The 18,411-nt window shown below is 44.2% G+C and overlaps 1 protein-coding gene across 1 annotated transcript; it reads right to left on the reverse strand.

The window, feature by feature from the left end:
• Nucleotides 1-13,437: 13,437 nt before the first annotated feature.
• On the reverse strand, nt 13,438-17,238 carry LOC135911898 (uncharacterized). Its single transcript, XM_065444250.2, has one exon. The coding sequence runs from the start codon at nt 16,988-16,990 to the stop codon at nt 15,158-15,160; it is 1,833 nt and encodes a 610-aa protein (XP_065300322.1). The 5' UTR covers nt 16,991-17,238; the 3' UTR covers nt 13,438-15,157.
• Nucleotides 17,239-18,411: the final 1,173 nt, after the last annotated feature.

The raw sequence follows: 18,411 nt of genomic DNA on the forward strand, positions 1-18,411 counted from the left end.
CACTCAGAGTACGAGCTCTACATACGAGGGTCTAGTTGTTGGCTAATGGTAAGAAGCATTAACTTAAAATGGATCGAATAAATGACAACCAGGAACGGGGCACTGAACATGATGTGCAGATGTCACATTACGCATTTTCACCACGCTTCTCAGCCGCAGCACATCAAAGCGCTGCAGATAAGTAAACAGCTTGGCAGAATTATCCCACTTTCAACTACATTGTCGAAATGAATGTTGGTCATTCGAAGCCACCAACGTTCGGTTTCCAAACGACTCTTAAGTAAGCAGATGAACCCTCGTTCAGCTTCCCGCAGTTTATTTGGCGTGGAGGGCATCGCACATCGCTTCGACGACGTTAGCGATTATGCCTCGCGCTTGACTGGGTGCTCCAGAGGCGCAGATATTGATTGCTTCGTGAACACATCCCCACTTCAGTTGACATTGCCTGAGAAGAGACCACCTGCGACCGCTTCATTTATCGGGCTAGTTTCCCTGGGTCCGACAGCACTCCTGAGCTCAATTATTGAACTGCCACGCGGCGCCTTCGCTACGAAATTGTCCGACGCAAATTGCGTAGGCCTTAAAGAACACTGACACGAAACGTTTTTGTGTCCCGTTCGAATTATTAAATTTTTGCTTGCGGTTTTAGGTAACAGTCCACCACCTAATTGTGGTACGAAGCCTTATTTCCGCGAGAGTGTCGCAACTATTTATTTACACAAACTTTGATATCACCAGTTCGAAGTGTGTGCCAACGACACCGCGGTTTCGAATGTTGAAGAGGAGACGCATTCCGCCATCGAGAATAAATGTGGTGGTAGTATGGTCTCACAAACATCTCAAGAGGATGGCGGTAAGCCACCTGGAGGGCTGGTAGGCTATTTACTGAGCGTGTCTTCGATAGCCGCCAGAAGTGTCCCATCCGCTTGGCCCTTCCAGAGCAACATGTCGGCTAATATATGCGTTCCACTTACTCAATGAAGGTTATGTTGAACAATACTAAGAACAATAAAACAGTCAGGACCAGTTTGACAAAAGGAAAAGGAGACGCTGAAGCATATTTGCTGCACTAGCGCTCCACTTAAGAAGTTCGCGGTTATATTGCAATGACTTAGTGGGAGCTATGTGCAACAAGGTTAAGAGTGTCCAAATGGTGACAACGACGGGTGCTTGCTAGGGATTACAATAGTTCGCAAATAGTTTTTTTCAACTATATCTCTTTTTCAGAATATATCGTGCTATAAATGCAACAATTCTTGTACACCGAGTAGTTGCCTTGCTGCGCTTTATTAGCTCTATGAACTTGGAATTTTAGTAATATAATGGGTATTAAATAACCTCACTAGAACGCTTAAAGCCGCAAGAACCAAGTTCAGACAAATGCATGAAATAACTATCATTACCAGAGTACCCACATGATCGAGGCAACAGAGTTCACTGCAGTAATTTTGAAGTTTTCAAGCAATTTAATTTTGAAAAATTGCAAGCGGCAATTGCAGCAGGATGCTGCTAACAAGCCACAAGGCATACCCGAGACGTCGAATGCAAGCGACAAAGGTGGACTGAGGGCATGCCGTAAATTCCTTTCTCTCCCACGCAGACGACCGTGTGTGTAACCTCATTGAGAAACGCAAATATGTCAGTCGTGTCAAACCCATTCAACCAATCGTGAAAAATATCGCAGCGCCCACATCTACAGTGATGAGCCTTGAGCCCAATGTACGGAGCCTTGGATTAGGGGTCCAGCTAATTCCATTCCAGCTACAGCTATGGGAAGAGCACGGGTTGTGCGTACTCCTGAGAAAGAAGCTGCCTACCGCGAGCGTCAATGAGAGTTGGCTCGTGAACGGGCTCATCGTCATAGGACCTAGTTCATGCGCAAAGAAAGAAACAATGGGAGAACTGCAAAAAAAAGCACTCCTAGAGTATGATCCCCACGCCAAGCACGCAAAAGCGAAAATGAGGTGAAAGAATGGGGGAACAACAGATTGACAACATAGACTGCTTGCGAAGTTTGACTTGAATGGTGCAACATTCGATGGAACTAAAACCACTTCGCTGCTCTGCCATCTGCACGGACTTAGGGAGGTGGTGATTTTTGAGCTTCACTTTAAGTATCGAGTTAGGAAAGTCAAGAAAAAGGCGATTGCACCTTAGGACGATAGAAGTTCAGGCTAAACTGGGATCAATTTGCGCTCACGATCTCTTCGGCAACCGTCAGTTTCTCGGATAAAAATTTTGCGTCTTGATACCACCTATTAACAGGAACGTTCTGATCAGCATGATTAGATATTGAAAAAGCCTGGGAATGGCGATTTGCGATGGCGATTATACACTTGATTCAAGGATCAGATAACACTCCTCTTTTCATTACGCATAGGTTATACTTGGTAACAGGAACATTTTTGCAAAAATCTTCCAATTGGTTAAACCTATGGGCAACGAGATAAAAATTTTGTACTTTAACAGTGTTGCGTTGTGAAAGGACAGTTGCAGTTACGGTATAGTAACGTTAATCGACAGGAAGAGAGGGATGTGGGTCAAAGAGCAAACAGGAATATAGAGTATTCTCGCTAACATTAGAAAAATAGAAATCGAGCTGGGTGCGTCTTGTAATTCTTAGGGCAGATAAACGGTGGACCATTTATTTATGAATGAATTGTAATGGCACAGGGGCTAGTTTTGGCCAAGAAAACATTAGGGTTACATAATTGGTGCCATCAGATGGGAAGCGTAGTCGAGGACGGCCGAAAATTAGGTGAGGTAATGAAGTGAAGAAGTTTGTAGGTGCCAGTTCAAATCAGCTAGCGCAAGACAGCGCTAATTGGAGATCGCTGGGAGAGGCCTTCAACCTGCGGTGAACATTTCTAGGAATAGACTGATTATAATAATTACGATGATGATAACGATGATTATGATGACAGCAACATTCGCAAGAAGCTCCACCGAAAGTATAGTCGACGCTCAAGAATATTTGTTCCGCACAGTTCGACTAAGGGAAAATAATCTTGCAATAATGATGAATCTACTTAAGAGAACCTAAGCTTAACAACATTAGGAGCGTACGTTCACCATCGGCTAATTAATATTTAAATGAAGGCAGCACGCGGGTTTTCAGGGTATGTGGTGAGCAAGTACCTCGCTGCAATTGTAACACTAATAAGCGGTGCCTCTGCAACTGCTCTTAACGTCTACTCCTTGTCTCAGCTAGTTTGTAACTCTCACTTGAGGCATTGATTCGACCTAACAGATATGGGCGGATAATAAATAGAGCAACATGAACGCCAACTTCTAAGTTTTGTTCAGAACCAAGAATCGGCGCTAAATAGAGCCAACTGTCACTTTACGAATCACTTTAGAAGTGACTGTCGAGCAAGTTGGCCTCGCATTCTAACTACTGTGTATTGGGCCAAATCGCCAGAATACACACCAACGCGTTTTGTCTGTTTTATGCTCGTGTCATCTCGAGCATATTGTGCTAACGTAGCGTAGTTAAAGCATTTGCTAAATGGCTCAGCAAAGCACGCATGTGATATAAGCTATGATACAAAGCCCAACATTTAAAACAGCGTTTTTGCCAGCGCTGTTCGTGGTTTATTCAGAGAGCATGCTTAGTCGCCCGTTTTTGAAGGAAATGTGTTCACCGCGCTTAAGTAACTGTTGGCTGTAATCTAAGAAATTGGTTCTTCTGAATAAAACTGTGTAGGAAAATGGCACCAGCGCTGTCCTGTGTGTTGTTTGGTTCGCACGTTTTGGCGCACTGAATTTTTGAAGGCTTATTTAGGCGAACAGAGCTAGGAAAGAGCTCATCAATCGGAAGAGATACAAAAGTAAGTTGTGGACACAGAATGCGCGAGCATCTTTATTTAGTGACACGTCTGCCGAGTTCTGTTGAACAAAGGGCCAATCACAGGCAGTTACCTTTGATCAATATAGTATTAAAGAACAGTTAATTTTCTCAATGCCTTTGGAAAATATGTTCACGGAAAGTCTGTAATCTAAATATACTTTAATAGCGTGTCTCTAAAGGCGGTTACCTGAAATAAAAATAACACTGAGGGAAGCGAGTGATTTGTATCCTCATTCATTTCACAGTGGCCTTACGTATTTCAACATTGTGGCATTTCTGCAAGAAAAGAGAAATGAAAATGCTGGCACAAGATATGCCGACTAAAATGGTTGGCACCACTTTTCTAGCCATAATAATGAAAACCTGGTTATTTCGCGCCTAAGGGCCCAGTGCTGTAAAAAAAGAAGTTCGTCCTCCTCAGCCCACAAAAAAAAAATAATAGGTTTTAGCCAGTTTCAATTTCTCCACTAGCTCCAAAAAAATAGAAAAAGAGACAGAGAAATTTCGATACCGACTCATCACCATAATTTTACATATCGTCGAGTTTGATAGAAGACGTCGAGCGGCAGGTTACCATCCTCAAATTTTCATATGCAAATTTTTTTGTGCATCCAAATTTATTATTACTTTCTTGCATGACATTATGTTGCTTACCAGTAGTGAAACTCATTCGCGACAGAATTGAGAATATGCGTTATACATTGTATTAAGTTTTGAATGCAAATGTGGTGCACGAAGTCGAATGCCTTAAGGCAAGGTGCTCGACGGCATTGCTTACAGCCGCATCGAATTTAACCTCTGACAGGGTGTCTGAAACAATGCCTACTGTGAGACTAGAACAAGGATCCAATCAAGGAAAGCACAAACGGTAAAAGGAAGACCTAGGGCCCTATAACATAGAACTGCTCCAATCTGTTTTTATTCCAATCAGCTGACGTCAAACTCACGTAGCCGCCGACGCAAGCATCGGGCGGTAACCCGTAGCATTGTTTGAAAAGCCCTATGAAAAGCGCTCCTCGTTTATAGGAGGTCACTTTTTTTTTTTACTTTCGAAGCGAATAGCATTGCTTACATTGAGCAGATTTTGTTCATCGAATTGCCTGACAAGAGCGAAGAGCACACTCAAGTGGAGAGGGATTCGGTGAGGCCGAGCCAGAACAACGAAAGTAGATAACCGGCTGAAGAGGGCGGTGCCGGCATTTGCGATTGATACGCTTACCCTCACTTAGCTTGCCGTGTATGGTCGAAAATCGCGGTGGCGTGCAACGGAACGTTAAAGATGCCGCCAGAACCGATCCTCAGCAAAGAATAGTTGGCAACGTGATGTCGCATACGTGCCGAAAGGGCTCGATAACGTTATTGCACCACATTACACTACATTACGGGGTTTTACGTGCCAAAACCACTTTCTGATTATGAGACACGCCGTAGTGGAGGACTCCGGAAATTTCTACCACCTGGGGTTCTTTAACGTGCACCTAAAGCGAAGTACATGGGTGTTTTCGCATTTCGCCCCCATCGAAATGCGGCCGCCATGGCCGGGATTCGATCCCGTGACCTCGTGCTCAGCAGCCCAGCACCATAGCCACTGAGCAACCACGTATTGGGCCACGGAAAAATGTTAGTTTATACGAAAATAATTGCATGCTCCGCTGCCGCTCCCAGTAGATAGTGTCAGAGCAATTCTGGGCACCCATCTTTTATTCCTTTCGGAACGGGGCAGCTTCCTGCTATTAAGTAAGCAAATTCAGTTTTATTCGGCATATTATTGTGTCCTTAACGCGTACGCGTCACATTGACGCTATGAGTTTTTGCGGTTTTGTGACGTCGCGTGACAGGTAAGCGAAGTGGGCGCACTCCGGAAACGTTTGATCAATGGCAGAGTATTATAGCGAAAAGAGACAACGAATGAGAAATAATTATTTTTCTTTTGTTTGGTCTAATCATGAATAATCAATCTGCGTATCAGATGGGACGTTTTCGTGACGTCGCGTGAGAGATAGGCGAAGTGGGGATGGCCCGAAAACGTTTAGACCGATCATGGAGGGCTGATTATAGAATTGGAATGGAAAAGTTTTGAATATATTTACGTTATAGCGCCCCTGAAGTGTCCGACAGTGTTGTTGCCTTCGGGATATCAAAGGGTTGCTTGTGGGCGTGACAAACACTTTTGGCACGATGCGCACAATGGTGCTCAGGCAAAGAAAAGAAGAACAAGGTGAACATAGTGGAACATACAAAGTAAGAAACAGTCCCAATGTAGGGACACTTGCACAATCAAAACAGAAATGGTGAGCAATTATAACCTGTAGGCACTCAAATCTGCGTATAAATGAGAACAAAAACAAGCGCTTTAATATCACTGTATCATCTTAGTATCGCTTTAGTATCACTTTAGTATCATCTGTCTGCAAGTATGTGTGTGTGTTCTTATTTGCTTATTTCTTCATGTCATTTCTGCGTATTCAAACGACAATCAAACTCTGGAAAACAGCATGTCAGGAAACGTGTCAGCAATTGTAGTCTCATGAAGTAAATGAAATCAAAATGAAATAAAAAATTCCCTTTGTTAAAGCGTTGCCTACAAGGACAGCCGTTCTTTGGCCATCGTGGAAGCCACAAAGTAATTCGACCTTGGGTTGTGCTATAACAGCGGCCCGAATTTCACAAGGAAGAGGGCCGAAGGGAAAATGACAACAAAAGTCTCTCCATTCCATCTTCACATTTCATTTGTCAAGCTCGTGTTTCAGTGCAGTGCCTACGCGACTTCCGAAAAAGCATTCAGGCCACGTTGAAATGATTGCCCAAATGGAGCAGCGAAATACCCACGCGCATTGTCAGTAATGCGTCAGCAGATAACTTGCGAAGGATACGAAACTGCAACGGTAGGAAACGCTTCTGTTACACTACAAGGCTACTGCGCACTGGAACGCGTTACCCTGGACGGTTCATGAAATAGGCAGTCGCACTCGCTTTATCGTGGAATTGCTCCGGCACCTTCTGTAACTAAATAAATTTTATCTGTTAGAATTGCGAACCTTACTACCGCATACTCTGTCTATCACTTCTTATGCCGCTTTGCTTACCTTATCTCTATTTACCATCACACTTCTCAAAACAATTCAGCGTTGTCAGTCATAATTAAAATGCCACAATACTACTTCTGCCTACTCTACCATCTCCTCTCACAACCACTGCTTGAATTTCGGCGAGAGCGAGAAAAGCGATGGAGAAGGAAAGGAGGAAGACTATGCAGAGCCACACGCATTTAGCTGCCCAACGTTAAGGGAAGAGCAAAAAAGTGAGAAAGAGAAGAGAAAGGAAAGAAGGAAATAGTAAAACGACAGTCAATGTGGGTAAATGCACACAAGATTGTTCGCTGACAGTCACAATTGTTAGTACCCAGCACAGTCGTCTTCAAATAAGAGGCGCAATAGGGCATTTGTGGGTTTTCTACATGATGTCGTGCTCCCACCAAAGTTGGTCCTAGAATATTTTTTTCAACACCGGTCTGCAGTCCAAGAGGCTGAATCTATATGGCACATCACATCGTCGAGCATCGAAGGGCTGCAGTGTCACAGACGGCGCTCTATTGCCTACTCATAGCAGCAACAACACAAAAAAAAAGATCGCATGCGGCGGTGTTGGCAACTCTCATCATTATTCAGTAAGCCTTCATAAACGTCCTTCCTCCGAAGAAATAGCAGGCAGGGAGGTCAACCAGTCTCAAGTTCGGTTTGCTATCTTTCCCTGCAAGGAGGACATAAAGTGTCGAGTAAAGCGAAAGAAGGTGAAAGAGAGACTAGTTGCGCGTAGACTTGAGAATCGTCATCGGGTATATAAACTGTTGTAGTGACCAGCCGACTTCAGGAATTGAAGTAATGCTCTCGATGCTTTATGTGGTAGGGTCGCGCACGGCCACTGCCGAAATATCTTCGCGTCTGAAAACAGTCTTGAGTGCCGCCTATTTAACGTTGCCCGGAGAAGGTGGCCCTGGGCGTTACAAGCAGAAAAACGGCACCGAAAAGGTTTCTATGATCTGTTCGCTCCGACATGAGTTGTGCGTGCAGTCTCAATCTCACTATGTGTAGCTCCTACTAAGTGAAACATACACGTGCTGGCAAAAATGTTCTGACTACTTGGTGGAGCTTATGGGGAGCGATGTTAAGAGGGTAGGCCGGTCGCCCATCGAAACGAGAAACGATCGATTCTTCGTAAACTCAAAGCGCGAATCTTACTGTGACAACTGTCGAGCACCTAATAGCGTGTGCGTCAACGTAAAATCGACCGTGACGAAATAAACGCTTGATGGCGTGACGCGAATCGTTCGAAATTCGAGCCCAATCAATGCGCGTTCGGCCTCACGTGAAGCTCGGCTGCACTTTTGGTAAGGGCAATGGCGCGATTCGTGTGTACCATTAACATGCCGCGTACCGAGGCCCATTATTTCCGGAGACAAAGAAACGAGAAGCTCCCAGCTTATCTGCATACATACAACCGCATTTGCATAAATTAGGTCGGCGCTGGCCACGCCCAGCTCGTTCGCTCGTCAACGGAAGGCGCCGACCACAGCACGTTTCTTTAGCGCGGCTGTCGCACTGACCCCTAGACTGACGGGAATTGTGTGTGGCGTAAGTTTGTAGACCATCTCGCGTTTCAGGGTGGAGGGGGGGTGGGGTGATTGAATTCTGGCCGCTTAGTGCACATTGAACACTGCTATGCCTTTCAGGGTGCTGCGGCGCTCTAAAGTAACGCTATTCCATACAATCATATTCTAATTCTGCAATCATCCCTCCGCAATTGGCCAACAACTTCTTTTATCCACCCCCACTTCGCCAGTCCGTCACGCGACGTCATGAAAACCGCGGCAACTCCCCATCTGATATGATGTGAACACGCTGAATATGCATGACTGCAAAGAACAAAAGAAAAATCGTTATTTACGATTTGACGCCTTTTCGCCATTAGACCTCGGCTATCGGTCAAAAGTTCTCGGGCTGCACCCACTTCACCTGCCGGTCACGCGACGTCTCAAAACCGCGAAAACTCACCGCGTCAAAGTGACGCGCACGCGTTAAAGATGCATCAATATCGAGAACAAACAATTTTTCTCTGAATAGCTGCAGGCTGTCCCGTTCCGAAAGGAATAAAAGATGGCTGCCGCCGATCACTCAGGAACTGACTACTCGCACCTGCTGGAGAGCATGGGTTTATTTGCGTACAATAACAATTTTTGCGTGGCTGTGCAACGTTTTCGAGCACTTTCGGCACGTTTACGACCTTACTGTCAACTTTTCCTTGCTGATGATCCTTTTTAGCGGCATTCTTAACCTTCCGTTGCATGCCGCCGCAATTTTCGACGAGCCAGCGCAAGCTAAGCAAGAGAAAGCGCACCAATCGCCGACGCCGCACCACCCTCTTCATCCGGTTATCGACTTTCAGGGCACTGGCTCAGCCCCATCGAATCCCTCTCCCCTTGAGCCATGCTCCTTTCCTCCTATCAGCGAATTAGATAAGACAAGCCGCTCAGTGTAGGCAGTGTTATTCGTTTTTAAAGCTTACAAAAGTGACCTCCTATAAGTGAGGAAAGCATTTGATTTTTCTCTTTAAACAACCCTGTGGGTCACCGCCCGATGCTTGCGTGGGTGGTTACTCAAATTTGGCATCAGGAGATTGTAATAAAAGCATGTTGCAATAGTTTTTACATTAGAGGGCCCCTGCTTTGTCTCACGGGTAACATTGTTAATTTTACTTGGTAAGATGGAGTAGTTGGTGAGAACAAATAATTTTTTCATCTGTGCTTCGTGCGGAAAGTAAGCACGGAGACGCGCAAACAGACCACGAAAAAAGATATACGTGAGGTGAGTTTTCCTGGCAAAGCCTTTCAAACTCTCGTGTCCGATTTTTCGGTGCGCGCCATGTGGACAGAATTACTACGCAGTCTTCAACTATCGCTTCTCTAATCGCATGTCCATATTGTGATAGCGATCGCTAACATTGAAACAATGATTGCAGTTTTAATGGTATACGGGTGCTGAAAATGGGACCGTAACCTGAACGTACCCTGAAGGGTACGTTTCTTTCTTTTTTTTTGCTTTTGGGTATTGTATAGCACACCGTGGTCATTAATGACGACAATCTGCGTCATTATTTAATTCTCCGAGACGCCGGTAGGTAGTTTTTTAGAACGTTAGCGAATTCAGCAGGGTGAGTGTCAGCCAAATGTTCACTGGAACGGAAACCATGGCAACGACGGACACTTGGCAGCAAAGCAGGGTTAGCTGTGCTCAGCAGCGCACTCAATTACGAGATTCAACAGACGGGGTTTTGTGGTTTCAGTCAGCACCAATTCAAACGGACAGAAAAATAGAAAAAAAAATACGACGGCACGAGCGCTTTGGTTTATACTCAATAGTCTTTGTGGTTTGGAGCTGCCCCTAAGCACGAACCAGCGCCGACTCACACTGTTTTCCACGCTTTCAATGTTTAGTGACTGGCGCTACGCAAGCCAAAAAGCTGGACCAACCAACTTTACCTAAGAACTATAAGTACAGACTATGTACAGACTATCTACAGACTTTACCTCAGAACTAAGTACAGACTGTAAACGGTGAAAGTTCAGCCTACACTAAACTTTCTGCCATTTTCGTGGTGCCCAGCCGCACAATCACACACCTTCCTTACGAGTATCCCGTTGTAGAGGGAAAATTATTCTTTCTTTTTACAGAAGAGGCCAGTGCTCTCTTCCACGCTAGACTTGCGGCACAGACACGCTCTCACAAAGAGCAAGGTTATTAGAAATGGGCACACACCGACGCCAGCGCGAGCCACTATAAAAACATTCATGTGTCGTCTAGTAGATACTGGATGGTGTGACAAATTGTGACGGTGCACTGTGTGACACAGTGTGGCATCAGCAATGTCTATGATGATGACTCTGGGCGCCTTCACAAAATGTGCCGACTGTTCCGACACAGATAGTTTTAGATGGTTAATTATTTCTGCTTCCTTACCTTTCGTACCCCTTTTGTGTTTCCTCAGCAAAGGACAGCGAAACCGAGGTATCCCCTGATTGACCTCATTATATAAGTTCAAGTTCAAGTTTATTGTTATGACATGTACAAAAAAGGGGCTTACATATTATATACAGCATCAGGAGGGAGTGAGAAACTGCTAGGGGGATTTCCTATCATTAGTGGGTGCGTAAGAGTATTAGAGCAGCAAGTAGATGGCGGACAAACAAACAAAACAAAAGAAAAAACGTGTTAAAAATACAATTCGTAGGGAACAAGTGCAAATAAATAGAAGACATTTAGATATATAGTAAAAACAGCGTTATACAGTAATATCACAATAAATAATCATAAGCAGGAATATTTAGTAATCTAACAAAAATTTGGCTCTTCTGCATATTACGAACTAAGAAAAATACAAAGTGTTTTACAGAAATATGAAGCCCAACGATACAATAATAGAAGTAATGTAAAGAAAATGTAATAAATATGAAAATGTTTTTATGATAAATGAAAAGATGCTTCTGCTAACAGTATTCTTTTCATATTGTGTTTAAAAAACTGCAATGAAAGAGAAGACTTCATATTAACAGGGATGCGATTCCAAAGTGAAATACCATGGAAACGAAGTGTAAATTTACCATAGTTAGATCTGATTTTAGGTAATAGAAGGTTATTGCGTTCTGCAAACCTAGTATTATTTTTGTTCATGAGGTTATGAAAAGGAAGGCTGTCTAAGGTTATTTCACGATGAAAGAGACGAAATGTAATGAGTGACAACTTATGATAGAACAGCTGTTGAATGGGTAAAACGTTAAGACGTTGATAGATAGGTAAAGAATGGCACCGGAATGAGCTAAAGGTCATTAATTTTATTGCCTGATTTTGAAGACGTTGAAGTGGTTTGAGATGAATGGCATATGTATTACCCCATGAAGATAAACAGTATGATAAATGACTGTTAATGTAAGCATGATACAACGATCTAATAATATGAGAGTTGAAGAATGCGCGTGTTTTAATGATAATGCGGATGCCAAATGAAACCTTCCTTATTAGCGAGTTCACATCGCTATTGAATTGAAGGTGTTTGTCGAGAGTAATACCCAGAAATTTAACACTATCAGATGTCGGTATAACATAAGTATTTAACGAGACAGTTATTGGAGAAGAAATCGGTGTTTGTGGATTATGAAATAGGACCAAGGTTGTTTTTAAAGGATTGATTTGAAGTTTATTATCAGTGCACCGGGAATACACATTGTTAAGATCAATGTTAAGTGTGTCTTGAAGTGCGGTAAGCGATTTCTGTGATGAGTAGATGGTAGTGTCATCAGCATATAACAAACAGCTACAATGGGTAAGTATATTTGGTAGATCATTTCTAAATAATAAGAACAACAATTTATTTATTTATTTATTTATTTATTTATTTATTTATTTATTTATTTCAGTACTCTCAGGGCCAGAGGCATTACAGAGAGGAGGGGCATACAAAATCGGCGGCAGATTTCTTAAATTTGTTGACGTCGGTGATGGCAGCCATGAAGGCAGGGAGGTGGTTCCAGTCATTTCCAGTTCGAGGAATAAATGAATTTATACAAAGGCTAGTTCGGCATTGCGGTATTCCTACCTTGCAGTTGTGGTCAGTGCGGGAAGATATATAAGATGGAGAGAGGAGTAACTTATGTTTGAGAATAGGGTTGGTATAATAAATTCTGTGAAAAAGACACAAGCGAAAATATTTACGACGCAGAGAAAGAACGGGAAGACCAAGTGCAGATTTCATTGCAGATACGCTTGCTGTTCGGGAATAATTCGAAACAATAAAACGGGCGGCGCGGTTTTGAACAGACTCTAAAGCGTTAATTAAGGTTATCTGATTAGGATCCCAAATGGAGCAAGCATATTCTAGTTTAGGCCTGATTAACGTCCTATATAGATGAAGCTTAATGGTGCTGTTAGAAGCTATGAAATGGCGCCGTAGGAATCTGAGCGTGCGGTTAGCCTGGTTAGATATGTAGTTGATGTGCATTTTCCAGGACAGATTGTGTGTTAAGTGAATACCCAGGTATTTGTAAGATGAGACAGATGATAACGGAGTGTTATTAAGAAGATAGCGAGGGGCGTATTCAGGAGGACGGCTGGAGATACGCAGGTGTTTGCACTTGGTGGTGTTAAGTGTCATGAGCCATTCGCTGCACCATGAAGAAATTGCGTTCAAGTCCGATTGCAAACATGCTTCATCAGAGGGATTAGTAATTGAACGATAAAGCACACAGTCATCTGCGAAAAGGTTAATATGGGAGATAACGTTATCAGGAAGGTCATTAATGTAAATTAAAAACAGTAGAGGACCTAACACAGAACCTTGAGGCACCCCAGAAGTCACGGAAACAAGAGGCGAGTCATAATCATTAACTGAGACATATTGACGACGGTTGGAAAGAAAACATTTAATCCAGCCTAATACCTGATCGTTAATATTAAGAGCACCGAGTTTAATTAATAATAGATCATGAGAAACAGTGTCGAACGCCTTAGAAAAGTCTAAAAAAATGCAATCCACAATAACGTTAGCATCCATAGCGCGAAACAAATCATTAGTGAAAGACAGGAGCTGTGTCTCACACGAAAAAAATTTTCGGAAGCCATGTTGACATGAATTGAAGAAGTTGTTAGATTCAAGGAAGGTAATAAGATGAGAATAGATAATGTGCTCAAGAAGTTTACAGGGAACGCTGGTTAATGAAATAGGCCGATAGTTTAGTATTGAAGCTTTACTACCTGATTTGTGCAATGGAACCACCTTCCCCACCTTCCAATCAGGAGGGATGGTACAACTCTGTAATGACTGTTCAAAGATTGCACAAAGAATCAATGATGAGCACGTAGATGTACTTTTCAAGAACTTCGTTGTAATGCCGTCGACGCCTGAACAAGATGAAATCTTCTGTTTTTCAATTAAACATGTCAAACCAACCGAATCAATGAGTATTGGATCCATGGGTAAAAAGTCACGTGTACAAGGATGAGGGACAACATTCGGCAAGGCAGAAGAAAAACACGAGGCAAAAAAATCATTCAACACTTTGCAGCAATCGGTCTGGTGTATTGGAGTGTTGTGATTATCGCAAAGATCTATTGTATTCGGCTTATTCCCGCTGACCACATTCCAAAATTTCCTCGGATTATCTCTAAGAAGGAGCGGGAGCGTGTGCTGGTAGAAATTTTGCTTTACTTCATACGAAGTTTGTTTATAATCCGTCTCAGCGGTGGCGTAAGCGTGCCAGCGTTCGGCCGTTTGAGTTGCTTTGGCCCGCCGGAATAGCCTTTTTTTCTTGTTCAGTAGGCGCCGCAGACGCGCGTTAAACCACGGGGCATGAGAGTTAGATATAATGCGTTTCTGAGGGATGAATTCATTAATTAAAAAATTGACTTTATCTTTGAATAAGGTCCAATTTTCATCAATGTTGCGCGTGTGGACACTTGGAATGAAGTCAGTGACAAAATCCATTAGTTCGCTGTTTATAGATTCAAAGTCAGCATTTTTATAGTCTCGGATAACTTTTGGGGTTTTGGTAGCGGGAACAGATATGCGCAATTCAAAATAAATGAGGCAATGATCACTCAAACCAGGTAAATATCTTAAACATGAAACAAGCCGCGGTGTAGTAGTGAGAAGGAGGTCAAGAATGTTAGCAGATTGGTCAGTAGATCGTGTAGGCTGAAGGACAAGTTGCTTAAAATTAAAATCCATACAGAGGTTGATGAAGAGAGAGCACTCAGATGAGCAGTCAGATGAGGGAGGAGATTCATGCCAGTTAATTGCTGGAAAATTGAAATCACCAAGAAGGAAGAGTGGACATGAGGGGAACCGGACAATTAACTCATTTAATACATCATGTAGATCTGAATGAAATGTTAAGGGCGAACTGGGTGGGCGATAGCACACACAAAAAATAAAATCACGATATCCGAGAGTGACTCGCGTACACACGATTTCCAAACGAGTAGCAATATCTATAACACAACAACTCAAGCCGTCACGTACGGCGATCAACACTCCGCCACCAGTACGCGAGACACGATCACAGCGAAAAAGTGTGAAAGCTTTTTCACATTGAAAGATTTCATGGTCTGCAATATCACTCGAGAGCCAAGTTTCAGTTAAGATAACAACGTCAGCTGAACACGAGTCAATGGCTGAAGACAGGTCATCACGTTTATTACGCACACTGCGCACATTGGTAAAAAGGAAGGAAATTGGTTTAGCCACCGGGCGAGCAGATAGCTACAGCGATGAACTACTAGCGGCGAACGAGGTACTCCCGACAGTATTCGTGGAAGCCGAAACAGATGTGCCTCTGTTCTCACTGGAACGATTTTCGGCAATATCTACTTCACAAACACGGTCGGTGGATGAACAATAGACGTAGCACTTTTTCTTGATGAACAATCGGTTCAATCGCAAGAGATACTTCTCTCCCGAAGCCTTACCGAAATCAGCCAACTTTTTGCGCGACTGGCGTGTGGCGCGAGAGAAGTCTTCACTGAATGATACTTTGGAATTTTTGAACTTCGTACGCTGCGATATAATCTTGTCTCTTAATTTGGGAGAACCGAATTTAACTATAATGGGTCGACATTTCTCCGAGACGTACGAGCCCAGTCTATGAGCACGATGAATACTTTCGTCGGGAAAAGATAGATCCAGTTTTTCTGAAAGAATTTTTCGAACGTGTTCTTCAGATTCTGCCCATGTTTCAGAGCTAGTGTCCGGGATACCGAAAAAAATCAGGTTATCTCGACGGGAGCGATCCTCGAGATCGTCTAGCCGTGAATTCATTGCACCTGACTCCGCACGAACTGCTTCGGATATGGCATCGTTGAGCGCAGGAACACGTTCACTGTCCAGCGACAGTACCTGGGATTCGACAGCCGCAAGCCTGTTAGTAAGGTCGCATACTTTCTGCTCTAGCTCAACTTGGTTCGCCTTAAGCTGTGTTAAAGTATCCATCAACTCAATGTGACGGGCATCCGATTTTTCAGACAGGGCAGTGATAGCAGCTAGCACATCGGCATTTGGATTAGTATCAGTTGGTCCCGGGTTTGACTCAATGTCGCCTGCTAACATCAAAAGTTTAACAACATGAATACAATCACATACTGTAGAAACTAACACTTGTGGGCAGGGGAAGAGCAGCGTACAAATATTGCTGGTACGTTTAGCGTGCAAGGAAGGGCAGTCACCAACCTGTACAGCAAGGAAGCAGAACGGATTGTCAAGCGTGCGCATGGTAGTCGCTCTTTCCTGCCCACTGAAGAAGTCGTTGGGACTGCAGGCTTTTATAAGTTCGGTTGACGCCGTTAATGTGCCGGGGCCGCAAGGTGTCGTTGGTCGCAGTATAACGTTGGCCAGAGCGTTAAGATCTTTGGTCCAATTTGTTGCCACAGAGCACGGTGATGTTGCAGCGGTGTCGGCATATCCCCGGGCTGGTGCAGATAGCCACGTGCCAAGAAGAACGGGAATCTGTACAGCAAGGAAGCAGAACGGATTGTCAAGCGTGCGCATGGTAGTCGCTCTTTCCTGCCCACTGAAGAAGTCGTTGGGACTGCAGGCTTTTATAAGTTCGGTTGACGCCGTTGATGTGCCGGGGCCGCAAGGTGTCGTTGGTCGCAGTATAACGTTGGCCAGAGCGTTAAGATCTTTGGTCCAATTTGTTGCCACAGAGCACGGTGATGTTGCAGCGGTGTCGGCATATCCCCGGGCTGGTGCAGATAGCCACGTGCCAAGAAGAACGGGAATCTGTACAGCAAGGAAGCAGAACGGATTGTCAAGCGTGCGCATGGTAGTCGCTCTTTCCTGCCCACTGAAGAAGTCGTTGGGACTGCAGGCTTTTATAAGTTCGGTTGACGCCGTTGATGTGCCGGGGCCGCAAGGTGTCGTTGGTCGCAGTATAACGTTGGCCAGAGCGTTAAGATCTTTGGTCCAATTTGTTGCCACAGAGCACGGTGATGTTGCAGCGGTGTCGGCATATCCCCGGGCTGGTGCAGATAGCCACGTGCCAAGAAGAACGGGAATCTGTACAGCAAGGAAGCAGAACGGATTGTCAAGCGTGCGCATGGTAGTCGCTCTTTCCTGCCCACTGAAGAAGTCGTTGGGACTGCAGGCTTTTATAAGTTCGGTTGACGCCGTTGATGTGCCGGGGCCGCAAGGTGTCGTTGGTCGCAGTATAACGTTGGCCAGAGCGTTAAGATCTTTGGTCCAATTTGTTGCCACAGAGCACGGTGATGTTGCAGCGGTGTCGGCATATCCCCGGGCTGGTGCAGATAGCCACGTGCCAAGAAGAACGGGAATCTGTACAGCAAGGAAGCAGAACGAATTGTCAAGCGTGCGCATGGTAGTCGCTCTTTCCTGCCCACTCATACAATGGGCCTAGTATAGAGCCTTGGGGAACGCCACAGTTAATTACTTTAGTAGAAGAGAATTGGCCATTAAGATACACTACTTGAGGCCTGTTAGACAAGTAGCTACGAATAAGATTTAAAGGTGGGCCAGTAATACCACCATAAGAAAATAAAAATAAAATAAAATAAAATAAACAACTCTTGCAAGGACAAGGACGACAACAGCAAGGCAAGTTAACAGATAGTACTGAGTATCAAGAAAAATACGAAGCATAGCATGCGCAGCAGAACCATGTAAGTATAATAAGAAAGAACCCACGTGCATCAAAATGGAACACAAACAATCAAACAAAAAAGATCACATGAATATACCGTAACATTTGCTCGAGGCGCCATAAAATCTAATGGAGGATGGTCTCTTTTAAGGACCACCATTCTTTCCCACTAAGAGCAGCAGACGACGTGCTGATGAATTTGAGGTCCTTATTTACAATAGATAACGCTGACGCAATTTCCCTTGCGCACTGGTCCATCTGGTCCTTTCATTTTTGCAAGTATGGATGTACACCAGCTTTCCAAGATGTTGCCGCTACAAACATCCTTGAATTTACTTCAGTTTTATCTGTATCTCTCTCTTTGTTTCATCCTAAATATATATATGTCACGTGACATGGCACGTATAAATTTTACAGTGAAGCTGTTTATGGATAGCCGATTCCCCGTCCCTCCGTCTGTCTCTTGTACTCTGAAAACTCCTCCGGCGCAACCACATGCATACGCGCGAAAAAAAAACAACAACAACGGGGAGACACGCGATTGGGCCGCGCCAGTAGTGACGTCGTTGCTCTTCGTCGCAGCCGAGCGCGCGCGCAGAAGTTTCGCTCCAACTCTCAAATGGATAGGCCACGTGTCATACGTACTCCTGAGGAGCAGGCAGCTTTCCATCAGCAACGCCGGGAGCACAACCTGGAACGAGTTTGTCCACGCCGTTCCGGTGCTGCAGCCCGGGTACAAGCACTGCATCCCGCAGCCTACCAAACCGTCGTTTAAAATGGACCATCGGGATCAAAAGAGAGAGAGAGAGAAAGGCAAAGGAAAGACAGGGAGGTTAACCAGAGATTATCTCCGGTTGGCTAC

The sequence above is a fragment of the Dermacentor albipictus genome, chromosome 10 (assembly GCF_038994185.2).
Source record: "Dermacentor albipictus isolate Rhodes 1998 colony chromosome 10, USDA_Dalb.pri_finalv2, whole genome shotgun sequence".
Taxonomy (NCBI): Eukaryota; Metazoa; Arthropoda; class Arachnida; order Ixodida; family Ixodidae; genus Dermacentor; species Dermacentor albipictus.